Raw genomic sequence first — 13,403 nt, 5'->3', positions numbered from 1 at the left:
GTACAGTGGCACATCAGGCTAATCCTCTACCCTGTGGTGCCAACTCTTCCACTTCCCACCTAGCTGTGTGCATACACTTTGGGAAAACAGAGGCAGATTGCCCAAGTCCTTGGGATCCTGCACATTCTGTAAGATCTAGAAAAAGCTTCTGGCTTCAAACTCCAGCTGTTGCAGCCATCTGAGGAATGAACCAATGGAGGAAAGACCTTCTTTTAAAAATCTGCCTTTCAAATTAACAAAAAATCATTAAAAATTGTATTTTTATTTGAAAGGTAGAGTTACAGAGAGATCTTCATCGGCTGGTCCCCGCTCTAAATGGCCGGAGCTGGGCTGATCCAAAAGTTGGAGTTTCTGGACCCGACATGATGGCTCAATGGCTAAATCCTCACCTTATAAGTGCCAGCATCCCATATGGGTCCCGGGTTGTGTCCTAGCTGCCCCACTTCCTGTCTAGCTCCCTGCCTGTGGCCTGGGGAAGTAGTTGAGGACGGCCCAAAGCCGTGGGAGACCCGGAAGAGGCTTCAGGCTCGTTGCTTAGGATCGGCTCAGCTCCAGCCATTGTAGATATTTGGAGAATAAGCCAGAAGGTGGAAAATCTTTCCCTCTGACTCTCTTCTCTGTAAGTCTGCCTTTCCAATTACAAAAAAAGTGGAGCAGCTGGGGCACGAAGCAGCACCCTTATGGGATGCTGACACCGCAGGTGGAAGCTTAGCACACTACTGGACACAAACTGGCCTGCTTGTTACGTGGTGTAGAGGGAATACAGTGAGGTGACTTGAAGAACTCGGTCTGCCGCACGCAAACACGCATACTGTGGTGACTTATTGAGATACCCTGCTTCCATCATTGTCTTACAGCCCTTTTCACATGCTGCTGCTTATTGCTGTTCACTGGCGTGTTGGCTGTCTAAAAGAACAGGCATTTTTAGGAACTTTAATTTTATATGCAGAATATATTTTATCTTTATAACTGATACTTTATGTATTTGAGAATTTGTGAGCTTCCGTACCCTAATATGAGAAAGTATGCTATAGGAGGCATTTCATAGTGGAGCAGCTGCCGTTTGTCTCCCTTTTCACATATGTGTGCTTGCTGTTGCATGCTTGGCTGCATCTGCAAAATGGGGTACAGAAGCTGTAGCTTTAAAGACAGGTGGCTACAAATTCGCATAGAATTAAGTTCTCCTGCCCCATTTCGGACAAAAGGGCACTTTACCTACTGTAGCAAGAGGTTGAGGTGGAGAGAAGCTGACCTCCTTCCTGTGACTGTAACCATGGTGTGGTGACAGCAAATAAATAAGTAAATAAATAAAACTTGCCAGCTTGTATTACTGCAGTGCTGTGATGTCATTATTGAAATGTCGGTTTTTCTTTGACAATTTCAGCTTGAGCTAGAATCTCTGAAAGCCCAATTGCTGACAATGACAGAGCAAAACCGTATGCTGAATGAAAAAATGAAAGAGATGGGTGATTACTCGCTACTTAAAGAAGAGAAACTGGAGCTTCAGGCACAAAACAAAGCACTTAAACAACAACTGGAAGAGAGTAAAAGTGAAAACTTGGGTCTCCTGAACCGTATGTCTTCTCTCATTTGCCTGTTTGCATTATTCTCGTTAGGTCATTATCATGAAACCCTCCTCTGTGCCTGTGAGAGGCTTACATTGGATTTTGTAATAAGATTCCTTTGTGTTTTTGTATAATCAATTAGGGAACTAAGAAGGGCTATTTTGCCACTGTGCCATGTCCTCCTCTGGTGTGGTATCGGGGCTTGCCTGACCTCTGTTCATTGCTTGGGTTCAGCCGTTAGGGACAGCGTGGCGACGGGGCCTCTCTGGGCAAGCCAGGTCACCTCTGGGTGGCTTTTCACTAGCATCCTTTGTTTCTGGGACTGTCTCTCCTGCTTCTCCTAGCCAGGGAGTAGAAACGGCAGGGCTGCCCCCGGAGCTGTCTTTTGTGATGACCCTGTGTGAGTCATCCTCACTGGAGGGTTGAGTGGCCCGAGTGTGTGAGGCTGGACCTCAGCTCACTCATCCACGGATGGATGGGCGGAGTGCCTGGCAGAGGAGAGGGCAGCTTTCAAGTGAAACTAAGGCTCTAACCTGATTTTACTTAGGACTCCGAGAGTAGTGAAGATCACATTCAGTCTGTTTGTTCTGAAATTTGTAACAATTGCTTTCGGTCCCTTTAATAGAAGTGCAATGCTACTGTTGCAATTACACAGAAAAATAAGAATTTTAAACCTCTTCAGCTGCTTCTGGTAAGTGAAATAATAATTTAAGTTTGATAATGATCGGGATGTTTCTTTACCTTCTTAGGCATAGCTCAGCCAGCTCCCGAGCTTGTGATTTTCCAGAAAGAATTAAAGAAAGCAGAAAATGCTATTGCATTTGAGCATAAGGAGTTTGAAACCCACAAGCAGGCTCTCCAGAAACAGCTGCAAAGGGAGGTGAGGACCATTTGTCTCTATTAATAATTGGCAAAGCTAAAGAGCAGCAGCACAATAAAAGCATGTTCCCTGTTGAAGTGAGCTGTGCGTGGTCTTCCCCTGCCTTTTCTTTGAATCTTTCCAGATTGAGCACTCCACACAGCTAAAGGCCCAGATCTTAGATTACGACGCTTCTGTGAAGAGCTTAACCATTCAGGTTGCCGATTTGAAATTGCAGCTGAAACAGACCCAGACAGGTTAGACACATTGTTAACCCTTACATTGTGTGTGTGCGTGTGCTAACTTAACGATGTTTATGAAAAATCGTTGGCATTTAGCAAATATTTAGTCACTTTTATATTAAGGAAAAGCAATAGAAATACAAGGAGGTATCAAAGACTTGATTGGAAAGTCCCATTTCCTTTCAGTTGTATTTTTCCACAAATTCTCTGAAGCCCGCAGACATGAATCATTTTCATCACTGAAGGACCACGGGGGTTCTCACTGAAGCAGCTTGGCTCTGTGGGTGCTCCCCAGAGGAGCACCCAGTGTGCTAGTGACGCAGAAGGCCGTGGACTCATCAGCTGTTCCCTTTCCTATCCAGCTGATAAGGCCCAGTAGACACTCAGCTGTGTTACATATTCCTTGACATTATGTGTAAATGCATGGCAGAAGCATGGTGGCTTCACGAAATGTCCTTTGTGGTCAGAGGAATGTGTTTTGTCTTGAACCCTAGCCCTCCTCACCATGTGGCTCCATTTCCCTACCTGCAGGATGGGAGCACCAGGAGTTTGCTGGCCACAGGGACACCCATGCAGGTGTTCATCTGCCTGTCTGTGGAATGGAACTTGGGCCCTATACTGGGTTTCACGACAGCCTGGGGGCAGCATCCTGTAGTACAGTGCATGAGTTATTTTCGATTAAAGAGTATAAAGAAATGTTCATTGATTTCAGTGGTGCTTTTCAACCAAATGGGTTCGAGTCTGATTAGGCTTTGCCACCAAATCACGCACAGATTTTCAGCTGTCAGCATTTTGGGTTTCAAGATTATGCTTGATGGATTGTACATTACGGAGGAAGGTATATGAGGAGTATTCAGGAAGTTCATGGGTTGCAAATGTTTTTTGCACCAAAATAAACATCTTTAAATGCCTCTTTTTGAAGTCCTCTTGTATAAAACAGTATGTCTCAATAACTGTTAAATCTTACAGTGGTTTCAGAAAATAGTTAATGTGCATGTTTATTTTTCTCTTGAAAGAAATTTCCAATCCGTGATAATGTTGTTGGCTGCATTCGCTGACTTTCCCAATGATCTTTCTGTAATCCACAGCCCTAGAGAATGAAGTGTACCGCAACCCGAAGCAGTCTGTGATCGAGTGTTCTATGAGCACATTAAAAGATGGCAAAATGGTGCCTCAGAATGGTGACATCAGTGGGCATTTCTTGAGTAATCGTCTTGAACAAGAAAAACTTATGGCCGTGACACCAAGGGTCATACGTCATTCAAGTGCAGTCTCGGAGGGGAGTTCCCCGGATTCTGATCTTGAGTTTGTAGCCAACACCAAGGCAAGGGTCAAAGAGCTGGAGCAGGAGGCCGAGCGTCTGGAAAAGGCCTTCCGAAATTACCATCAGAGAATTTTGAAAAGCCCCTCTAGGAGCCCTGTCCCAGCCAGGAGCCCTCCCGCTCTCTACGTGGTGGGAACTGTGGAGAATAACCCTTGCACTTTCCTGGAAGGACATATTGCTGCAAAGGACAGAGCTGTCCCAGAGCAGCCTGAGGTGGACACAGCAGAAGAGGAGCAGAGCAGGGCCTCAGAGGGGCTGACAGGCAGCACAACGTCCCGGCCACTACGGGGTGCCCCCTCCAGACGCCTCTCCTCTACGCCCCTTCCAAAAGTCAGGAGAAGCCTGCATGAAGAAATGTACCTGGAAGGTAAGCGCACAGGGTGGCGGAGTGCTGCCTTCAGCCGGAGCTCCCATGAGGCTGGCGGGAAGGCCAGCTGGGCCACTTCACAGCTGTTGCTGCAGCCTGTGGCCTGCAGGGTGGCGTGTCCTGCTCGAGGGTGTTCAGGCAGTGACAGTGCCCTTGCATGTGCCACCACAGCTCAGCTGTGGGGATTTTATGAGAGCCACGAAGCCTGGCGGAGGGCTGGGGTCATTGCTTCTGTGGATCTTAAGCATCACGCAGAACTATTTAAAAAGAAAGCAAGTCACTTTTTTTGAGTGATTTACTTTTTTCATGAGGAAGCCCGTGGGTTAGTCCTGCTCTCACCCTGACTCCTTGCCCTCGGTAGGTCAGAGCAGATCTGCTGCTGCCTCCCCTGGGCCAGGTCTGCAGAGCGGGCCCCAGCCCTGGCCAGCGGAGCTGCAGCCCAGCCTCTCGTCCTGTCCCTTCCCGAGCCGTGAGGGAGAGGAGGAAGTGAGGTGAGTGCCATATTCTGCTCTCCAGCTCTGTCAAGTCACCTGTGCGGAGCTGGGATTTGGGGGTGGTTTTTCTTCTTGGGGGCTCGGGGCATGGTTTGAGTGGTGGTTGTTCAGGTGATATTAAAGATATCACATAGCAATGTACATTTGCATTCAGATTGTCAAATGCTGTGTGCTCTGATAAAGTCATGAATTATTATCTGGCAGAAATGTGGGTGCAGGGTCCCAAGGCTTTGAACCATCCTCTACTCATTTCCCAGGCCAAGAGCACAGAGCTGGATAGGAAACCGGGGCGCGAACCAGCACCCATATGGGATCCTGGTGCTTGTAGGCAGAGGATTGAGCCATTGAGCCATTGTGCCAGGCCTGCTAGTAATAATAGCCGTCTTCACAATCTGGCCTATAGACTCTGTGTGCAGATTAAAAACATAATGGAGTTTGTGAAAGCAAATAAATTGAGGTGATTTTTAACCAAATGATTTTACACATTATTAAAAAGTCATTTTAGAGATCATTTTGGCATTTAAATGAGTAGATGTGGTTTTGATTTGCATCATATTAAAATAAGTGTTGACGTGAATAGTGGGTACTAGGGTACAGATGTTGCAACAGAATGGAACAGATGTTTTTAGGGGTTTGGTCTCCATGGCAGGTAGCCCCAGCTCCTTAGTTTGGGACTCGGTCCGGACATCTGCTTGCAGACGTGTGCTCACCGTGGTCCTAAAGCTTTGACATTTTTTACATCTTGTACAATATTGTGAAGGGAACACACACACATGTACCAACTTGGTAATTGTTGGTGTGAACTTGGCCTGTGCTATTGTATCTTGAGCTGACTGATGCTGATGGTGGGTGGAATTTATTTTCTCCAAAAATGCATTGTGGCTGTTGACAAACCGAACTCCTCAGCAGGCCGTGCAGTACTTACGTCTGTGCAGCCCGAGGTGGCTGCGTGGAGCCCCAGAAGCCAGGGAAGTAGTTGTTGCTGAGCGCGGTGCCCAGGGCCTGCCAAGCACCTCTGGCTCAGCCCGAGGAGGGGCAGCTTTGTGTGGCAGGTTTGCGTGACTCACAGAAGGCTTTTGTCCTCTTGTCCTTTCACATTGAATTCTTCCATTCTCCAGTGCTTATCGAAGACAGACTGAACTTCAGGAGCAAGGTGAAATTTCCGATATGGACAAGAAAATTTCTAAGGATGATAAGGAATTGGAGTCCTCTGGATGTAAGTTCAAAAGTGAAATGTGCCCTTTATGTTTATTTTCAGCTCCTTGAAAGATCAGCTGAGGACCAGAGAGCTCTTCGTTCCTTGCAGCATTCCTCAAATGCCCACACTCTGAAGCCAGGAGCTGGCACTCTGTCCAGCATTTCTGTAGGGGTGCTGTGAGCCACCCAAGGTGCCGGATCGGAAGTATAGAAGCCACGATTCAAACTGCCATTCCAGGATGGGATATAGGCATTCCAAGCGGCAGCTTAATTTGCCCTGCCACAATTCCCACCCCTGTTGAAAGTTGACAAATGGACAAAGTTCAGTTAGGTATACAGAGCCAACCAGTTTCAAATTGAGGCACTTTGGGTCTGACATGGTAGCACAACCCGCTAATCTCCCCCTTGTGGTACTGGCATCCCATATGAGCACTGGTTCATGTCCTGACTGCTGCACTTCCCATCCAGCTCCCTGCTTGTGACCTGGGAAAGCACAGGAGGACGGCCCAAGGCTTTGGGACTCTGCACCCGTGTGGGAGACCTGGAAGAAGCTCCCGGCTTCAGATCAGGCCAGCTCTGGCCATTGTGGCCACCTGGGAAGTGAACCAAGGATGGGTGATTTCTCTGTCTCTGCAAACTCTTCCTTTCAAAGGAAAATATATAGATCTTAAAATGTTGACCTTTTGTGATAATACCACAAATGATGACTTCTTTTTTTTCTTTTTAAGATTTATTTATTTTATTACAAAGTCAGATATACGGAGAGGAGGAGAGACAGAGAGGAAGATCTTCCGTCCGATGATTCACTCCCCAAATGAGCCGCAACGGGCTGGTGCTGCGCCCTTCTGAAGCCGGGAACCAGGAACCTCCTCTGGGTCTCCCACATGGGTGCAGGGTCCCAATGCATTGGGCCGTCCTCAACTGCTTTCCCAGGCCACAAGCAGGGAGCTGGATGGGAAGTGGAGCTGCCGGGTTTGGAACCGGCACCCATATGGGATCCCGGGGCATTCAAGGCGAGGACTTTAGCTGCTAGGCCATGCCGCCGGGCCCAAATGATGACTTCTTGCACCATTTTTCAATCATAACAATATTCAGAGATGGTTCTGAATTCTCTCTAAAATTTCAGTCCCTGAAAGGGACTCCTTAGTTAATGATTTTGGGAATATCTTGCATTTAAAAATCAGTCATTTTTCTTAAAGTCTCATCCATTATGTGGAATATAAAGATAAAACTTTTCTGTCAGATACAGATTCTGTATCTGTATCTGATTCTGTTGATTGTCTTTTCTTAAAAACCCCATTTGCAGTCAAAGAATGCTGTTAAGAAACCTATCAGGAATCTAGGAACAGGTCTGCTTGTGGCCCTGCCAGTGTAAAACCCAAATGTGGCACCAGTCATTTCCAAGACGGCTCTGTCAAGCTGCAAAAACCTTGGTTTTGTGCGTAACTTGTCATTTGGCCTTGTAGATTTCATCTTCAAATATGCAGCTGCCCTGCTTTGAGCAGCTCAGTGGGAGGGCTAGGTGAGTTCCATGCTTTTGAAGTACAGGGAAATCACTGCTATTTAACTAGAATCTAGATCAATCAGCAGCACACCTGGTGAATTCTCTCTCACTGGCTTGACTTTCCTGTTCGGAATTGGAAACAATTTGGTAAATATATTGAATTTTTTCAAGTTGACAGAACACTGAGAGGACACTTTGTTGGCAAGTGGTTCTACCAAGGATTTCTTAAGACTCATCCAGTTCCTCCGAGTGCAGGTCCCTGCTTCGCTGGCTATTAGTAAGGGATTCATGGAACGCTTGTTTGCCCCTCGTGCAGATGCAAGGAACATGCCAAGGCAGTTTGAAGTGGATGCCCTCCATCCTGCCGGTGACATGCCACGCAGGGATGCTGCCCTAGCCGCTGCAACCCTTGGAGCCAGCCCATATCACTACCCAGGTAAGTCCCCTTTCAAAGTGTCAGTTACCATAGCCGTGTGTGCTGAATAGCAGCCACTGTGCTTTGTAATCTACGTCAGATTAGCGTGGAAGGACTTCACTCTGTGGAGCTGGGCTTTCGGCTGTGACATTCCTGAGAAAACTCGGCGTGAATATGTGAACACGGCGCTGCGGGAAAGGCTGCCGGGAGGCGCTCTGGTTGAGTCTTGCCGGTTGTTTGTTCTGGATGATTTCACTGTAGCAGTCGAGATGGGACAGGACAGCTACTTTCTGTAAATCGGCCACCTCTGTCGCACAGGAGCCTCGCCTTGGGGCTCACGGTAAGACAGGCAGGTACTGCGGAGCTCTCATCTAGGGTTAGCTTAGCACATGTCTGAGGAAATGAGGACAGAAAGCCCTTCTGCCGTGGTTTTTGGAAAGGCTGAAGACACCGAGTTTACTTGACCCTTCTTATGACCTCTGTGCACAGGTAGGGCTTAGCCGGAACCAGAGCTGTGTGCAGTGTTTCTGCTGCATTCCTGGGCTTGGCCAAAAGCCAGGTCCGTTTCTCTTGGTAGCGAAACATTGAGGCGGGCGTCAAACTCGAAGCTTCTCAGGTCCAGTCCCTTCTTAGTCTCCCACAAACATTGGAAAAGCATTATTCCCAAAATGCACCAAGAGCTTCTTTCACTTCTAGGTTTAAGTTACAGCATTTGGGGGCCCGGCGTTTAGAGTGTAGTGGTTAAAGTCCTCGCTGGTTCTAATCCCAGCAGCCCTGCTTCCCATCCAGCTCCCTGCGTGTGGCCAGGGAAAGCAGTCAAGGATGGCCCAAAGCCTTGGGACCCTGCACCCATGTGGGAGACCTGGAGGAGGTTCCTGGCTCCTGGCTTCAGATTGACTAAGCTCCAGTCGTTGTGGTCACTTGGGGAGTGAATCATCGGATGGAAGATCTTCCTCTCTGTCTCTCCTCCTGTCTGTATATCTGCCTTTCCAATAAAAATAAATAAACCTTTTTTGTTTTAAAGATTTATGTTTATTTTTATTACAAAGTCAAAGGCAAGGTGCTGGGGCATCTACTTGATGCTTTGTGAATGAGGAAACTTAACAGGGAGATGGCATTAACGTTGGCTGTTCAATAGCATTTTGGTTCTTGTGGGAGAGAGTGGGAGACAGTGAAGGCTGGCCAAGCAGAGCTGTGGCCAGGTACCAGCAGTGGAGCTTGGCATAGATGGATTGTCTGTGGCACAAAGATATAGCAATCATATTGGAAATCGATCTGGAAGGAAAAAGGCCTGTAAAACCTGATGGCTGAGTAGGTGGGGATAGGAAAGGTGCCATTCCAGGGACCGTGTGAAAGTTAAGCTGCTGCGGTGGAATTTCCACCCGCCCGTGGCAGACTGGAGAGTGAACAGAACTAGGAGTAAAGTTGGTGTCTGGCATGCTGGCCTAGCAAGCTGATCCTCTACCTGCAGCGTTGATATCCCATATGGGCTCCAGTTCATGTTCCAGCTGCTCCACTTCCCAGGCAGCTCTCCGCACCCACAGGAGAGACTGGAGGAAGTTCGTGGCCCTCAGCCTCAGATTGGCTCAGCTGCAGCCATTGTGCTGTTTGGGCAGTGAACCAGGGGAGGGAAGAGTCAGTCTGTCCTCTAACCCTACTTCTCACATTAGAAAAAAAAAAAAAAAAGTGGGACTAATTGGGAGTGAATCCCACAAGCAGGAGGAACCGGGGAGTGAGCGGGGAGATGGTGGCAGCTGCTGGCCGAGGATGGGGCTGTGTTCTGTTGGTAGCAGAGGCTGGAGCTGCTTCCTAGGAACTAGTCAGGAAAGTGCAATGCAAAGCAGAGCTGATGGCTGCAAAGTCAAAGAGAAGCTAGCATGGGAGGACAGTGGAGTCATGCACAGAGAGGGTTGACGTGTGTTTGTCTTGGACTGTAAAAGGGGGGGTCTCTGCTGCCAGGGTCTGGGGACCTTGAAGACCTTGTGCAGCGGAGCCTCGAAAACCGGGCAGTCCTGGCTGACTGTTGGCAAGAGCTTCTGCTCTTTAGCTTTTGAATGAGCAATTTGATTCTGGAAGGTACTCAACTATTTTTGTCCTATTAGGTGTAGATCGGAAACCGATTGGAGAACAAAAGGAAGAAGATAAAATGCGGGAACAAAGACAGAGAGAAGAAAGAAGGCTTAGTGAGCGGCAAGGAGCTTTAGAAAGGGAGCAGAGAGAATTGGAGCGGCTGGATCAACAAAGGGTAACGTGTGTGACTCGGTTGCACGCTAGCCCCTCCAGTGCACACCTTCCAGAAGTAGCCTGAGCTCGGGGAGGGGAGCCGGTGGTGTCCCAAGATGAGAGGAGCAGCGGGTGCTTTAACAGCCAAGTCGCAGTTGGCAGCTGCTTCCGGGGATTGCACCAGCCTCTTAATCTGCTTACTGGGAGCCGAAGTGCCAAAACATTTTAGGTGAATTAATCCCTGAATCCCTTCTCTCATTGCGATGGTGCATCTGATCTTTCTTTGGGTTGTGCTGGGTTCACTTAAATTCTCTCTGTCCTCTCTCTCTCTCTCTCTGTACACACACAGTTCTTTAGCATTCGGGTTGCTAGCTGATATTAATGTATACTTTTAAATACTGAAACGTTTTTTGAAATGTATTTGTTGCTCATGTATTTTTTTAGAGGATGATTGAAGAGTCATTGAAAATCGAAATGAAAAAAGAATTAGAAACAAATATTGCAGAAATGAAAGACAAACCTGTTCACGGTGACAATCCTTTAGATAAATATATGAAACTCATCCAGCAGGAGCAAGACCAGGAGTTGAATGATGAGGTGCTGGGCCTGCAAGGGGGGCAGCCTGTTGGTGGGAGTGTAAGGCCAGGGGCTAGCAGGTATTCTTGTATATAACCCCTAGAGATGAGAATGTCTTCTGCATTGAAGGCAAAAACATTTTTACCTGCAGTTTTTGTTTGTTTGTTAATATTAACACTGTTGACAGAATGCCGTAACTTTGCTTACGCCAAAGAGGAGAATTGAATTTGGCAGTTTGTGAAGGTCAAGTTGTTTTAAGAACAAGAAAGAATGAAAGCCCTATTTTAATCAAATAATGAATGTGTTAATACTATGACATCAGTGTTTCCTGTATCTGAACTATTATGAGGGTTAAAACTATGTGCCATATAGTTTTCAATGTGATTCATAAATTATAGGTGTAAAAAGTCATCTTGTTAGAATCCGTGTATTTCAGAGATCCTAGAGAAGTCTTAAGTGTTTGCTAAAAGTACAGCATACCTAATTTCAGACTTCTTGTTTTTCTTTCAGAGTTTAAAAAAGACTTCCCAAGGTGACTCCCCAGCAGACACGGTGCCATGTACTGAGAAAGATGAAAGGTATTGCTTCCCAATGCACTATGTTTTTATTTGCGCTTGCACACCTAGTGCCCACAAGAAGCTGGGGGGGTGGGCAGGGCCAAAGCCTGAAGCCAGGAATTCAGTATCAGTTGGCCGTGTGGGCAGCAGGGATCCAAACAGGAGCCGCTGCTGCTGCCTCCAAGGGTAGGTGACAGTAGGAAGCTAGAATGGGAGCAGAAGCAGAACTTCAACCCAGGTGCCTGGAGAGTCCTGTTTCCAGATGCGGCATAAACCATTACTGCTCATGTTGTCAGCCAAGGCTATAGTCGGATATTTGAAATGGCCCGTAAGAAATTTCTGAATCGCTCAAAATTGATGATGGAATTAAAAGTTGTACTTTTTTTTTTCCAGCAGCAAAAACCCATAAGGAGGCAATTGCACTAACATTTGGAGTACATTTTAATATTTCTTTTCCTGATTTAGTTTCACAGGCTTTTCTCATGAAGAAACAGATGACTTTTGGTAATCTTGTTTGCTGCCCAGCTTCTTGGACACCACAAGGAGATGTTACTTAATACTTAGTCCTTTTGTGTTTGTCTGGAATCACACAAGATCCTCAATAAAACTGTTGTGTCCTGTAGTGTTTTTGCTCCCATCACTGTGTTTGGTACTGTGATTAGTGGCATGCCTTGTTCTGCCCTCCCAGCTTACTGGTCAACCCCCAGCCTATGATGTGAAAGAGAAGCTGGGAGCAGCCTTCTCCTCTTCTCTCCCCTCTCGCTCCAGATACAGGAAAAAAAAAAAAAAGGAAGCAATTGTCTCATCCATTTCCCCCCCATCCCCTTGACCCTTCCCACCCTGGTCCGTGGTCCACATGGGAGTACATCCTTCTCAATTCTGTAAACAAGATCAAAAATAAAATTATAAAGATTGGCCTCTTGGAAATCAATGAAACCTGTGGACAGAACCCTCAAGAATGGGATCAGTAGTGAGAGGGAACCAGGGGGCCCCTTTTGCCTTTGTGCTGTGTGAAGACAGAGCTCGTACCACCTTGGAGGAAGTAGTTTCCATCTGAGAACCTGGGCCTTGCTCCAGACGTGAAGCCTTCCAGCGCCGTGCTGTTGGACTTAGCAGCCTCCAGAGCTGGGAGAGAGATACTTTGGTTCCGTAAGAATTACCCAGTCTCGGGCCCGGCGGCGTGGCCTAGCGGCTAAAGTCCTCGCCTTGAAAGCCCCGGGATCCCATATGGGCGCCGGTTCTAATCCCAGAAGCTCCACTTCCCATCCAGCTCCCTGCTTGTGGCCTGGGGAAGCAGTCGAGGACGGCCCAAGGCTTTGGGACCCTGCACCCGCGTGGGAGACCTGGAAGAGGTTTCAGGTTCCCGGCATCGGATCGGCGCGTACCGGCCCATTGCGGCTCACTTGGGGAGTGAAACATCGGATGGAAGATCTTCCTCTCTGTCTCTCCTCCTCTCTGTATATCCGGCTTTCCAATAACAATAAAATCTTTAAAAAAAAAAAAAAAGAATTACCCAGTCTCAGGTACTTAACACGTGGTAGTAGAAATGGACTATGGTAAGTAGTCTCTTGATTTTTAAATGAATACACGTTGTAGCCCTGTGATTTTCATCTCCCTTTTGCCAGAGCCGCAACCAGGGCTGGGCTAGGCTGAAAGTAAGAACTCTGTCCAAATATCCTACGTTGGTGGCAGGGCTCAAATGCTGTAGCTACCATCTGGAGCTTCCCATTGTGTCCCTCAACAGGAAGCAGTATGGGACCTGATCCCCCAGCACGCCAGGCAACAGCTTAACCCACTCTGTAGCAGCTACCTCTCATTTTCATTTCTTAAAAATGTTTGACAAGGCCTGACACACTTTATGCTCTGCCCTCTACAGGTGCCAACATTTCTCTTAAGATCCTGCCTCTGCTTTTATGATCCTTTAGTTTTATCCAGGTGACTTGTGACTGAAATAGCTGCACCAAATACTACACGAAAAGGTACCAAAGAGTATGATGAGTCGCACACAAATCGAGTGCCTGATTATTCTTATGCTATGTGGACGTCAAGAGTGTGAATCCTGGCGCTTCCTTTAGAAATG

The 13,403-nt window shown here is 47.3% G+C and overlaps 1 protein-coding gene across 1 annotated transcript in view; it reads left to right on the top strand.

Annotated features, from left to right (window-relative positions):
- Positions 1–13,403, top strand: part of OFD1 (OFD1 centriole and centriolar satellite protein) — a 29,309-nt gene that overhangs the window by 15,661 nt on the left and 245 nt on the right. Inside the window, exons 11-20 of the mRNA XM_058676458.1 lie at positions 1,385–1,574; positions 2,315–2,445; positions 2,570–2,681; positions 3,755–4,357; positions 4,719–4,848; positions 5,970–6,079; positions 7,869–7,988; positions 10,070–10,212; positions 10,635–10,826; positions 11,277–11,344. Coding sequence (XP_058532441.1) covers positions 1,385–1,574; positions 2,315–2,445; positions 2,570–2,681; positions 3,755–4,357; positions 4,719–4,848; positions 5,970–6,079; positions 7,869–7,988; positions 10,070–10,212; positions 10,635–10,826; positions 11,277–11,344 — 1,799 coding nt within the window. The remainder of the gene's footprint in view (positions 1–1,384; positions 1,575–2,314; positions 2,446–2,569; positions 2,682–3,754; positions 4,358–4,718; positions 4,849–5,969; positions 6,080–7,868; positions 7,989–10,069; positions 10,213–10,634; positions 10,827–11,276; positions 11,345–13,403) is intronic.

This window comes from Ochotona princeps, chromosome 17 (genome assembly GCF_030435755.1).
Source record: "Ochotona princeps isolate mOchPri1 chromosome 17, mOchPri1.hap1, whole genome shotgun sequence".
In the NCBI taxonomy this organism is placed as follows: Eukaryota; Metazoa; Chordata; class Mammalia; order Lagomorpha; family Ochotonidae; genus Ochotona; species Ochotona princeps.
The sequence above is the reverse complement of the archived record's forward strand: the minus strand, read 5'-3'. Positions and strand labels throughout refer to the sequence as shown.